The sequence below is a fragment of the Clarias gariepinus genome, chromosome 4, assembly GCF_024256425.1.
Source record: "Clarias gariepinus isolate MV-2021 ecotype Netherlands chromosome 4, CGAR_prim_01v2, whole genome shotgun sequence".
NCBI lineage: Eukaryota > Metazoa > Chordata > Actinopteri > Siluriformes > Clariidae > Clarias > Clarias gariepinus.
This window is the reverse complement of record NC_071103.1, coordinates 32,569,707-32,582,345: the sequence shown is the minus strand read 5'-3', so window position 1 is coordinate 32,582,345 and position 12,639 is coordinate 32,569,707. Positions and strand designations below refer to the sequence as shown.

At 35.4% G+C, this 12,639-nt stretch overlaps 1 protein-coding gene across 3 annotated transcripts; it reads left to right on the top strand.

Annotated features, from left to right (window-relative positions):
- Positions 1-3,393: 3,393 nt before the first annotated feature.
- Positions 3,394-10,642, top strand: napga (N-ethylmaleimide-sensitive factor attachment protein, gamma a). 3 transcript variants are annotated; one of them, XM_053495482.1, is made up of 13 exons: positions 3,394-3,556; positions 3,645-3,712; positions 5,540-5,624; positions 6,075-6,092; positions 6,187-6,217; positions 6,397-6,506; positions 6,617-6,683; positions 7,173-7,243; positions 7,349-7,427; positions 7,559-7,768; positions 8,804-8,954; positions 9,226-9,264; positions 9,357-10,642. In XM_053495482.1, exons 1-11 carry the CDS (start codon positions 3,504-3,506, stop codon positions 8,948-8,950), a joined length of 939 nt encoding a protein of 312 aa, XP_053351457.1. In that variant the 5' UTR covers positions 3,394-3,503; the 3' UTR covers positions 8,951-8,954; positions 9,226-9,264; positions 9,357-10,642. The 3 variants fall into 3 exon arrangements, with proteins under 3 accessions (XP_053351457.1, XP_053351456.1, XP_053351455.1); XM_053495481.1 differs by having other exon boundaries at positions 9,226-10,642; XM_053495480.1 differs by having other exon boundaries at positions 8,804-10,642.
- The last annotated feature ends 1,997 nt before the right edge of the window (positions 10,643-12,639 follow it).

Below are 12,639 nucleotides of genomic sequence, written 5' to 3'. Positions count from 1 at the left end.
AGGCTGACCGTAGTAGCAGATGTGGTAATGGTATTCTTTGCCCGAGTGAAAGTCCAATTACTCAGCCTATTAAATACTCTGCTAAAAGTTGAAACACAGATTTATGTTTATTACTCAGGTAAAAGTAGAAATGTATAAACTTAGATTTGTAAAAAGCATGAAAGTAAAATACAATTGAATTCACAGAACAAGAAGATTTCTGCCTGAAATCACAAACTGATGAAGCTGATGAAGGGACCAAAGAACATTAGTTTACAGCATCTTTACCTAAAAAAATACTAGCTAGCATTATAATAACTCATTTAAAAAATATATTAATTAATGGTTAACTGTTTACTGGTTAACCCATCTGAGACAAAAGCCTTAGAATTCTGTGTCTGCAACAGTTTAATTTTGCTGTAACCAAAGTTATACATTAAAGGGATTTAAAGATTTTTTTCTTTTTTTGAAAAGACAAAATGTGGTTAACTACGTAGCATCCATGCTAATGTGGATCGTGAGCCAATGTAATGATATACGTTTTTCTTTTCATTCTGTATAGTAATTAACATGTTTTTCACTTTTAAATGGGCTTTATTAATCAAGCCTCATAGAATTAGATTTACTGGTAAATTATTTGTATACAAGTTTACAAAAGAAAATTCATATTTATTAAAATTCCTAATTAAAAAGTATACATCCTACTTATTCTAGGTGGCATGGTGGTGTAGTGGTTATCACTCTGGCCTCGCACCTCCAGGGTCAAGGGTTCGATTCCTGCCTCTGTGGGTGTGGAGTTTGCATGTTGGTGGTAAGTTGGTTAATTAGCATTCCCAGGAGTGACCAAGTGTAAGCGTGCGCACGCACCATGCGATGGATTAGCACCCTGTCTAGGGTGTACCACACTTCGTGCCCAAAGTCTCCTGGGATAAACTCTCTCAGTCCCTGAGACCCTGTACGCAGGATAGGTGGTATAGAAAATCAATGAATAAATGATCCTAGTCATTTTAGCCCATGTATAAACTTATGAATATACAGTATACTGCATATATACACTACCGTTCAAAGGTTTTAGAACACTTTCTAACTTCATGATGGTTCCTGATTTTTATTTCTCTCTACATTGTAAAGGAATGCTGAAGGCGCCCAAAAAATGCATTAATCTCCTTTGAACAGTTGATATTGAGATGTTTCTGCTACTTATGCTCTGTAATGACTTCATAACGCCTCTAATCTGAGGTGTTGTTTGTTAATTGGTCATTTTTAAGGCTGATAACTCTAAATAAACTTCTCATCGGCAGCAGAGGTAGGTTTTGGTCTCGCCCTCCTGGGATGGTCTTTATGAGAGCCAGTTTCATTATGGTGCTTGACGGATTTTGCAAATGCAGTGGTCAATACTGTTCTTGCAAGAACTATTACAGAAAGGCTGACCTCTGTGTTTTAAAATAACAACTAACTGTTGTTTTTCTTGTTGGTAAGTAATTACCTAATCCCATATGTGTTATTTTATAGTTTTGAAATCCCCAGTATTGTTGTTGAATGTGGAAAATAAATCACTAAACAAAAAAAAAAGAAATTTGCAAGTGTTCTAAAACTGTTGAACAGTAGTACATATATATATACTGTATACACATATACGTATATATATATATAAATCTCAATTGACTTTAAATCATGTGATTTTTTATATACCAGTATTTAACAGATGCACTTATCCTGAGTGACACAAAATTACTTTAGATTTTCTATGACAAACATATCAGTTACTGTATGATAGTTTACTAGGTCAGGGACTAAGAATGCCATCAAAAACATTTTGTAAAAAGTCTTTTTTTTAATGAACCACAATGGCTCATGGTTTTTCAACATACAGAAACGTGTTAAAAGGATTTACATATTAATAACAAAAATAATTTTAAATCCAAAAATTACCAGAAGACATATTATATATTCTCATATTAAGTATTTTATACTGCATATAATGTGCTTTATCACGCAGAGCAATTAGACAAAAGTTCATTGTTATCAAATAGTCTTAAGTCTTAGGGCTTTCTAGGACATCACTACCAGGAGGAGAGGGTCACAAAAACATTCCATAGTCCAGGCAGGCGCCAGTACGTTTGTCTAATAAATTTAGCTTGTACCAGGCTGTGCAGAGGACTGCTTAAAATAAAGAGAGGTTAAAGCCTTGATAAATTAACATGCAGAACAAATACCAATAAAGTGGGAAGTTGAGACGTCTCCAGTGTCAGCCTGATCTGGTGCACTCTGAGTGGCTTTGTTTGCTTTAGATAACCTAAACAGCATATCAGTAAAATAAAGCAGTGCTTCTCAACCTCAGATCATGAGGTTCTTTCAAGATCATGCACTGAAGTCAGCTCTTCAATATTTGACACTGACCTGTTTTTAGCAATGATTTTAAATAATAATAATAAAATTTATAATAATTAAGTGTAAAGTAAGTTAAATCAAATACTTGTGGATGTAAGTTTGTAAATATAAAATTATATATATATATATATATATATATATATATATATATATATATATATATATATATATATATATATATATTTTTAACATTGGTCATTGTTGTAAAGCAGCTTTACAGAATAAAAAAATATGGAAATGAGTTTAAAATGTGTGAGCAAATAGGCAGAAGTTATAATAAGCAGTTTGTCCCTGATGAGCAAGCAGAGGGCGATGGTGGCAAGGAAAAAATCCCTGAGATGGCAAACTTCTGTAGTCCAATTGTGATTACTGTTGTATTTATACATCCGGTCAACATTCACAGGTTAGAGGCAATTTGGGAATGCAAATTAGTCTAATCTGCATGTTTTTAGACTGTGGGAGGAAACCGGAAAATCTGGAGGAAGCCCACCAACACAGGAGAGAACATGCATGCACACAGACGCGAGGTGGGATTCAAACCCGGACTCTACAGGTGCAAGGCAACTATGCTAACCACTAAGCCACCATATGGTGCATGTTGGTATTATATAAAGACAACATAAAGAGTAGTTACACACTGTTTACATGTTTTATTAAATGCAATAATAGGTTATATATCAGAGACATGCACATAACTGTTGCAATACACAATTTAATTACTGTTAAAAATTATCATCGCCTTTTGTTTTAAATCCACATTTAAAGATTTTATATCAGTTGTGACACAAATGACAAGATCACACCCATCTCAAAGAAACATCTCTCAGGAATCAAACTAAATAAAGTAGGGGGAAGCAGGGAAATCTTTTTCCTTAATAATTCAATCATCACATGATCATTGCTTCCTCGAGCGCGCTCTAGCGACGGATGTGTGTAGTCACGAGCGTTTCCTCACGTGCGCTACTGAAACAGCCAATCACAGAGCGAGTAGGAGGAGGAAATACTGCACAGCGCGACCCGGAAGTGAACAAGTCAGAAGGAATGATCATAACAAACCGGTGGTTTTATGTCACTTTGGACAGATCTGACTCCATAGTAAACATTATTGCAACTAAAGGAGCTGCACCAGAACCATGGCTGAGAAAATAAACGAGGCCCATGAGCATATGGCTAAAGCGGAGAAATAGTAAGTGGTTATGGTTGTATTTTGCTCCGGTTGTTCCACTGAGTCATTGAGTCATGACTGTGAGATGTGCTGTCTGTCAATATTCCAGCTTAAAGACCAGCTTTATGAAGTGGAAACCGGATTATGACAGCGCTGCATCTGAGTACGGGAAAGCAGGTAATGTACATTAATTACATTTAACACATATAGAAGTACACACACGCAGAGAGAGAGAGAGAGAGATTGATACATATAAATGTCTATGCTGTATATGTATGTAGGTAGGTATGTATATATAATAAGAGATGATGATGATGTCTTATGAATATCTCAGTATTTTCCCTGTTACATAATTTAGTAATCATGAATGCTGCCTGTCATAAAAGCAAGTCCAAAGCTTATATATTCATACATACGACACAAGGTGTCTCTAATTATTATTTTTTTTTATTATTATCATTATTTAAAAAAAAAAAAATCTCTTTTTTGGGTCACCATATCCGAGCATCCGATCGGCAGGTTATTGTGCCATGTTTTACATCGGATGCTCTTCCTTCCACAGCCCACTCCAGGCTTGGGAGTGGCACTGATGATGCCCTTCATCTCAGTGGCTGGTGTATTATACAGTATGTGTAGGCATCACGTTAAGGGCTTTGCCCAAGATTCCAACAGTGTCAAACCCGAAGGTGGTGGGGCGCAAACCCCGACCCTCCGATCAGCAGGCCACTGAGCTGCCACTGCCCCTTTCCCAAAAGTCTCAATCCATACATTCGGAGAAATGAACACTATTGAGAAAAAGTTAACTTTGTTTGCAAAACCTCCTCTGTATGATCAACATTACTTTGTACAGTGCTTCCCCAATGCCCCCTGTCCTGCATATTTTGGTGTTTGCAATTTTTAAATCAAACTTTATTGAAATAGCTTCTCAAAATTGTTTACAATCTTACATTTTCACCCATACACCCATGCCATTTAATTACACAATTCAGAAAAATCACCTTTACAGAGAATACATGGACATGCATACTTAAGAGTATAAAAATCTTATACACTTACACAAACATATATCTCTATGCACACAGATGTGCCACATTATATTTTTACAGAAGAGCACATAGGTGCTTCCTGAGTGCTCTTCTATCTGTTGTTCTTAATTTTCTTCACGACAGTTCCAGCAGGAATCTGCCATTGATGAAGAATTATTGCAAATTTTGTTTTCCTGATATTGTATTTTGCTATCAGTTGTTTTTAGGTAAAAAAATCATAAATCTTTTTGATAGGTCATTTTCAAAAATTACAAATTAAAAATCACTTTTTCATTTAAGGTTCTGTCTAATTCAATTTTTCTTTAACCGATGCCAAATCTCTATTGAGCATGAGCAGTGTATCAGGAGGTGTTCAATAATTTCATCTTGTCAGTTGTCTACTGGACCTTCTTTAGTTTTGATGTAACAACTCCATTTGACTATACATCTTACCGCCAATCTACCTACACACATCATGTATGCTTTGAGAAAATCTCCATACAGCAGTTGTTTTCCCTGCTCTAACACAACCACTTCAATCCAGAAAATGTTGTTAATTGGCTGCTTAGTTAAATGTGCTGGGAGCCGAGAAAACACTACAATGTCCAGGGCAGCGGGTTCACCAGGACCAGGATAAAGAACTATAGACACATGTTCATTTGGTATTACATGGCACTTTGACTGTGTTCTATTAAATGATCATTGTGAGCTTTCTGTTCCAGCCCTATCAATGATTTTAAAAGGGTTGTTAAATATTCCGAGCCATCTAGGTCATGGTTATCCCAAGGATATTGAAGTTTTTGAAGTCATTTCACCACTCATAGGAAAGGATCTAACTGAATAAATTTAACCGAACTAAATGTGGTTGCTAGGATGTGAAGATAATGTACAGTATAGATAGTGTGTTTCTTTTACATGCTTTCCATTCTACTGTATTCTGTATTTCGCTCCTGTAACATGTTTTTCTTTTCACTTTCAGCTGTTGCTTTTAAAAATGCCAAACAACTTGATGAAGCAAAAGAGGCTTATTTACAAGAGGCAGAAGCTCACACAAACAACAGAACGTATCCTTTTATTTCTTAACGGCTTTCACGGATAAATGTGTCTGGATATGGTTAGCATTAACTAGTGGTGTAATGGATCACAATGGATCACATCTCAACCACACATTAATTAATAACTTTTTTTATTTGCACATGTAAAAACTTTATTATGAGCTCAAACTATTATACTATTACTTTTATTGAAATATAATAATAATAATAATAATAATAAACTTCTTTTTTTGAACAGTTGTGAATGTAAAAATAACCTGCATTCACATCATAAAAAGAAAAAAAGTGCCTCATTTCATCATACATTTGCTTATCTGATCCGTGACCAAAAATTGTGATACGATTTAAACCACAAGTTGTGATATGTTGTACCCCTAGTGTTAATGTTACTCACCCATACAGTATTGACTTAAAATACCTTGTGCCCTTGCTGGACTTTCTCCTTAAGTCATATTACAGTCTTTTCCATGCAGCAAAGTAAGAATTCAAAGCACTTTATTGCTATAACGTTATATATTTCTGCATGTGTGTTTACAGGCGACACTAAACCTGACCTTTGATTTCTTCACAGGGCTTTAGAGCAGGCAGGGATGATGCTGAAGGTAAGTTCACACACAGTTGGGAAGGGGAAACTAAAATACCTAAGAAACACAGAGATTTTTAGTCATCACGTAAATCAGGCATCAGGTTCTATTCGTTCCATAAACAGTATTTCCAGTGGGATTTTCTCAGTGTATTCCCAGTGATTTTGACCTGATGCATTTTGTTTTGTCTTCTTCAGGACATGCAGAGGCTGCCCGAGGCAATTCAGTACATAGAGAAAGCCAGTTTGATGTACATAGAGAATGGCACACCGGACACTGCTGCCATGGCTCTCGACAGAGCTGGAAAGTGAGTGATGAGAGAAAATCAGATAAATATTTTGCATAATCTTGCTCAATTAGAATGACCCATGTGTCCTATGTGTTTCATTAAAATAATTATAACAATATCATTCACAGGTTGATTGAGCCTGTGGATTTAGCTAAAGCTGTAGACCTCTATCAGAAAGCTGCATCAGTGTTTGAGGTGAGCGACTATAATAGTTTAAGGAGGAAAAAAAAATACTGACCTTTTTTTTTTTTTTTGCTTTCGAATTTATGATCATAATGATTTATTTGACATGATCTGCAGTGGCTATGGTGATATAGGTATTTAAGCAGGTTATTTATTAATCACAAAGCGACATGCCCCTTTAAGTCTAAAAAACCTGGCAAGGAAGGGCCTATGACATAACCATTGCAGCTCACTGCAGAGTCAGTCATTTGATTTAATCATTTCATCACGGTTTGCAATCATTTTCATAGGGTTTATTGAGTGAACTTGATTGTGTGCCAGGTTGCTTTGAGAAGGACCCCATGTGATGCCTTTTAAAGAATGTCTGAAATTGAACTTTCAGTGCTGACTCTTTTATACTGTCTCCTGACAGGGAGAGACTTTGTCTTGGGAGATTCATCTTTACCTGCTTTACCTGATTATCAGCTCAGTTCTTATTTTTTCTTTTTTTTTCTTTTACAGAATGAGGAACGTTTGCGTCAGGCTGTGGAGCTGCTTGGCAAAGCGTCTCGGCTCCTTGTCAGACAAAAGAAGTAAGCCGAGTTTATGTTTCCAAACTGTATTATGTAATATTCACTTCATATTTGGTCTTTGTCCTAATTTGTGGTTTGTCATGTTTTTATTTTTGTCTCCAAAAGATTTGATGAAGCAGCACTGGCAATCCAAAAGGAGAAGAACATGTACAGAGACATTGAGAATTACCCCACATGTTTTAAGGTATGACCTGTTCTACCCAGACCCCTAAATCAACAGTTCAGCTGTTACATACATCATGATCGAGGAGATATATATATATATATATATATATATATATATATATATATATATATATATATATTTATGTTTAGAAAACCATCGCACAAGCGCTGGTTCACCTACACAGAGGAGATTTTGTAGCGGCTGATAAGTGTGTGAGGGAAAGCTACAGTATCCCAGGATTCAGTGGAAGCGAGGACTGTGTTGCTCTGGAGCAGCTGTTGCAGGGATACGATCAGCAGGATGACGAGCAGGTGGCCCGTGTCTGCAACTCGCCACTGTTCAAATACATGGACAATGACGTGAGTGTTACATCGGCTTTGTTGAAAAACATGAGCTCATCACTTTAAGCTCTCTGACTTGAAGTTGTTTAATGGGAGATTTATGGGTTTTTCCGTTTTTGGAAGAAAAATGCTATAATAGCTATAATAAAAATCATTGTTGTATCAATATTGTATTTAGTACTCTAATGCACATTTTGGGTTGCAGCCCAAGTATTTTTGAGTTTCAGAATATGTAATTACCGGATCTTCCACCATTATTGTTGGCTTCTCAGTGGTGTTGGAAATTCTGGCTCTTTTCAGTGAGTCGGATCATTCGACTTAGCTGAACCATAGGAATCCAAAGGATTTAGCATTCAAGTTTTCCATGGAAGCATTAATGGCATTGCCAACATTTACCAAAAACATCAAAGGATAAAAACAAATGTAAAAAACAAAAAAGAAGAGACACTTTTACATATCAGAGTCGACTCATTTCCAAATGACACATCATTACTCCATAGTATGTTACTGAACACCAATAAAACTACTTTACTAACTAACATGAGCCTGCCTATCAGCTAAAGCTCAAATATTAGCCTAATAGTTCAGTTATTTGTGTGTTGTTATCATCCTGCATCCATCTTTATGTGAATTGCTCTCTAACTATTATAATCTTTTCCTAAAAAAGTTTTATGCACATAAGGTGTACACCTTATTTCATCTTTTTCTTAAGTCACCTTCAAGCTTTTTTATAAAGATTGGCAGTAATGGGGTCAACTCCAAAATTATTGGCACTCTACAAGAGAACAATAGTCGCATAAATAAACATAAAGACGCGAACAATATCTTAAAACGCAGAACGTTTGCACACATTTATAAATATAAAGTTAATTAATATTGTGCACCAAGGATTAATTTGATTAATTTGCAAAGGAGACATTTCCAAATATTACCTGAATTAAAATCCATGTGCAAGTGTTCTTTTCTTTTTGTGCAAGTGTTCTTTTTAAAACTAACCTGTATGTTTCACTTTTAATTTAGTAAAGTGGACTTTAATATTTTTTATCTTTCCAGTATGCCAAGCTGGCTATCACTCTCAGCGTGCCTGGTGGAGGGAAGAAAAAGAAGGCTGCTGCTGCTTCTGGAGACGGAGGAGTCGTGAGCAGTGGAGCTGATAAACCTGAAGAAGAGGAGGATGAGTACGCAGGAGGACTCTGTTAGTTAGGTAGTCGTCTACAACATTGCTGCTCTCGGTATCCATTTTCAGCCACAAGGAGAATTTATTTATTTTTTCCCAGTACTGTACATCTTGTTGTTGGGGAAATCAAAAACATCTTCATGTACTTTATGTTCTTTAATGCTTGATCAGGAATCGTTGATTTGAGACATAGCCAAAATGAGTTAGAATAAAGAAAGATCCACTCTGATATTAATTTTTAAAAGGAACCTGCTCTTTTCAGTTGCATCAAAGGTTTATTTATTTTTTTTATTGATAGATAAATGCAGCATCAACCAGAAAATTGGCACATCAGTGAGTAAGTACATCACAAATATTTCAATATTAATGTGTTTCAGGGTGGAGCTTAATTATTATTTTTTTAATTCATATTGTGTATTACTTGTGAAGGTGACACATTGTTGCTCGATGCCTCTGAGATGATTCCTGATTGAAGCATTAAAGGTCTGCTTCCTTTATGATGGGAAGCAGGGTGTAGTACAACATTCAAGAGCAGCTTTACATGCAGGGTGTTGTTTCTGTTACAGCACCACGTCTTTCTCCGTAACCTCAGCATGGATTGATCTGCCTTATGTAATACATTTGGGAAAAACGGATACACAGTACATACATTTAACAGCAGCAGAGTACTGACACTTAAGCATGATCGTTGCATTCAGTTATAACAGTAATGATTCACAGATTCATGTCCTGGCTTTTTTGGAATTTCCTAACACACAAGAGTAATCTCATGTTTTTATAAAGGTCTATAATAATATGTTTTGTCATGTGTAATATGTTTATGAAGAATAATAAAATAAAAATAATCTTAACTATAATCTACTATATAAGTGTTTTGTAGTTATATGAAATTAAAAGGTTATTACAAATAATATAACTTGTATTTTTTGTTTAGGTCATGGTAAAATGCTGTGTGAAGGTTAATTTATATGTACAATTTTACAAAATTACCAAATATTACCATGACAATCATTAGATTTAAAATAAATAAATTATAGCATTCCTTCCTAAAGAAAACCAGTACTAAAATTTAACTGACACGTCTCAGATCTCAATGCCAGTTTACCCTTTATATTGCAGTTGAAAACAGTCGTGCCTGAAAGTTTAAACAGTCAAAAAGACCTTAATTATTTAATTATTCACCCTTAGTCATTTACTTTCTTCGATATTAACACTCTTCAGCTATTTTTCGTCCCATTTATTTACACTTTCAAAGACAAACTTTATTGAAAAGGTCTGTCTAATGAATTTAAAATGCATGAAATGCCTTAATATTATTCCTGGATATTAATGTAATCAATTTGCTCGCATATTGGTTATAGGAGAAAACACACTCTGTGAATCTAAACTTCAGGGAACAATTTCTCTTCGAAATATTTAAGCAAGACATTACTTTCTGTTGTAGGTGTTGGAAGAAAATATAATGTATGGTGTGACAGATTATGTATAGAAGATCTCTTGTGCAATTTCCTTTCTTCATAATTCCACTTTGTGCTTTGAGATAATATGTGCATGTTCTGTGGAAAAACATATTTGTAAACTGTTGTTGTAAAATGTGTAAATTGCATGTAAAAGCATGTGAAATGTGCAAGTGTGGAGAATTAAGATTTTGATGAAAAAAAAATCCCAACACTTTCTTGAACCCAGCAAAACTCTGATATAAAACATAAATCTTACATCAGTGTGAATTGTATTATTTTTATATATATATATATATATTTATATAAATATATAAATATATACTGCATATATAACGCACACATATATACACGCACAGGTGAAACCCGAAAAATTTGAATATCATGCAAAAGTTCATTTATTTAAGTAATGCTAGGGTAAGGTAAAACAAATATATGAGAGAGACTCATTACATGTCAAGCAAGATAGTTCAAGCGGTGATTTGTCATAATTGAGATAATTATGGCTTACAGCTCATGAAAACCCCAAATCCACAATCTCAGAAAATTTGAATATTGTGAAAAGGTGAAATATTCTAGGCTCAAAGTGTCCCACTCTAATCAGCTAATTAAGCCATAACACCTGCAATGAGTTCCTGAGCAGTTCCTGGTTCAGTAGGAAGCACAATCATGGGAAAGACTGCTGACCTGACAGTTGTGTAGAAAACCATCATTGATGTCCTCCATAAGGAGGGAAAGCCTTAAAAGGTAATTGAAAAAGAACTTGGATGTTCCCAAAGTGCTGTTTTAAAGCACATTAATAAAAAGTTATGTGGAAGGAAAAGTGTGGAAGAATTCTGAAGGATTGTCAGGAAAAGGCCATTCAAAAGTGCTGGGGACTTTTACAAGGAGTGGACTGAGGCTGGAGGCGGTGTATCAAGAGCCACCACACACAGACTGATCCTGTATATGGGCTTCAAATGTCTTATCCCTCTTGTCAAGCCACTCCTGAACAACAAACAACGTCAGAATCGTCCTACCTGGGCTAAACTGAGAGCAACTTTTGCATCTCATTTGGCAACAAAGGACCTGACTTCATTTTCCAGCAGGACTTGGCACCTGCCCACACTGCTAAAAGCACCAAAACCCAGTTCAATGACCGTGTGATTACTGTGATTGGCCGTGAGATTACTACTCTTGATTGGCCAGCAAACTCACCTGACCTGAACCCCATAGCTGGTGAAGATAAAGGCTGCTATTGAAGCATCCTGGTCTTCCATAACACCCTCAGCAGTGCCACAGGCTGATAGCTTCCATGCCATGCTGCATTAAGGCAGTAATTGCTGCAAAAGGGGCCCAAACCAAGTACTGAGTACTTTATTGATTGACTTTTATTGATTGCATGTAATATTCTAATTTTCTGAGATTGTAGATTTGGTTTTTTTATGAGCTGTAAGCCATAATCATCTGAATTATGAAAAATCATGGCTTGAGCAATCTTGCTTTGCATGTAATGAGTCCATGTCATATATTAGTTTCACTTTTTAAGTTGCATTACTGAAATAAATCTTTAAAGTAAAATAAAACTTTTGCATGATATTCAATTTTTCGAGTTTCACCTGTGTGTGTATATGCTGTATATCCTGTATACACAGTGTATGTATGTATATATATATATATATATATATATATATATATATATATAGACGTGCACAATGTGTGAGAGAGGCCAAAAGATGTGTACACGCTTCAACATTTAACTATGCCCTTTGAAAAACTGTAATTAAATTATGGCAGCAAAGTGTACAGTAGTATTATGTCATGGTTGATGCTATCATGTATTTGTTGAATTGTGTATACATTATTTTGCGACTGTGTGTGTATGTCACACTTACTGTATTATCGATCCTGCCTGTTTAGGCATTAACTTGACCAGTGTTGCTCGCTTCAACGTTGGCTTGACCAGTGCAATCCACTCTGGTATTTGCTTGACCAATCGTGCCAACTCAAGCACTCCTTACTTTAACTTAACTATGTTTGTGCTAACCAGAGGTGGGCCAAATACACAAATCCTGTACTTTAATATTTTTTCTAGGCAATCTGTACCTTTATTCAAGTTATCAAAGTAACGTATTTTACATTATACTGTACATAGTCTAAAAAAAATTACTGTTGCAGGTAACACAACGCCCTGCAGAAAGGTAGTTAAGTAAAAGTACAGATGTTTGCTCTAAATTTGAGCAAAGAAAAAAGTATCCTCTAATAAAACTACTCTG

Bases quoted from the DNA above. Each gene is read 5' to 3' on its own strand.
- napga (XM_053495482.1), top strand. From the start codon at position 3,504: ATGGCTGAGAAAATAAACGAGGCCCATGAGCATATGGCTAAAGCGGAG. The intron at 3,557-3,644 runs GTAAGTGGTTAT...TCAATATTCCAG, and splicing joins ATGGCTAAAGCGGAGAAATA to CTTAAAGACCAGCTTTATGA. The intron at 6,218-6,396 runs GTAAGTTCACAC...TGTCTTCTTCAG, and splicing joins AGGCAGGGATGATGCTGAAG to GACATGCAGAGGCTGCCCGA.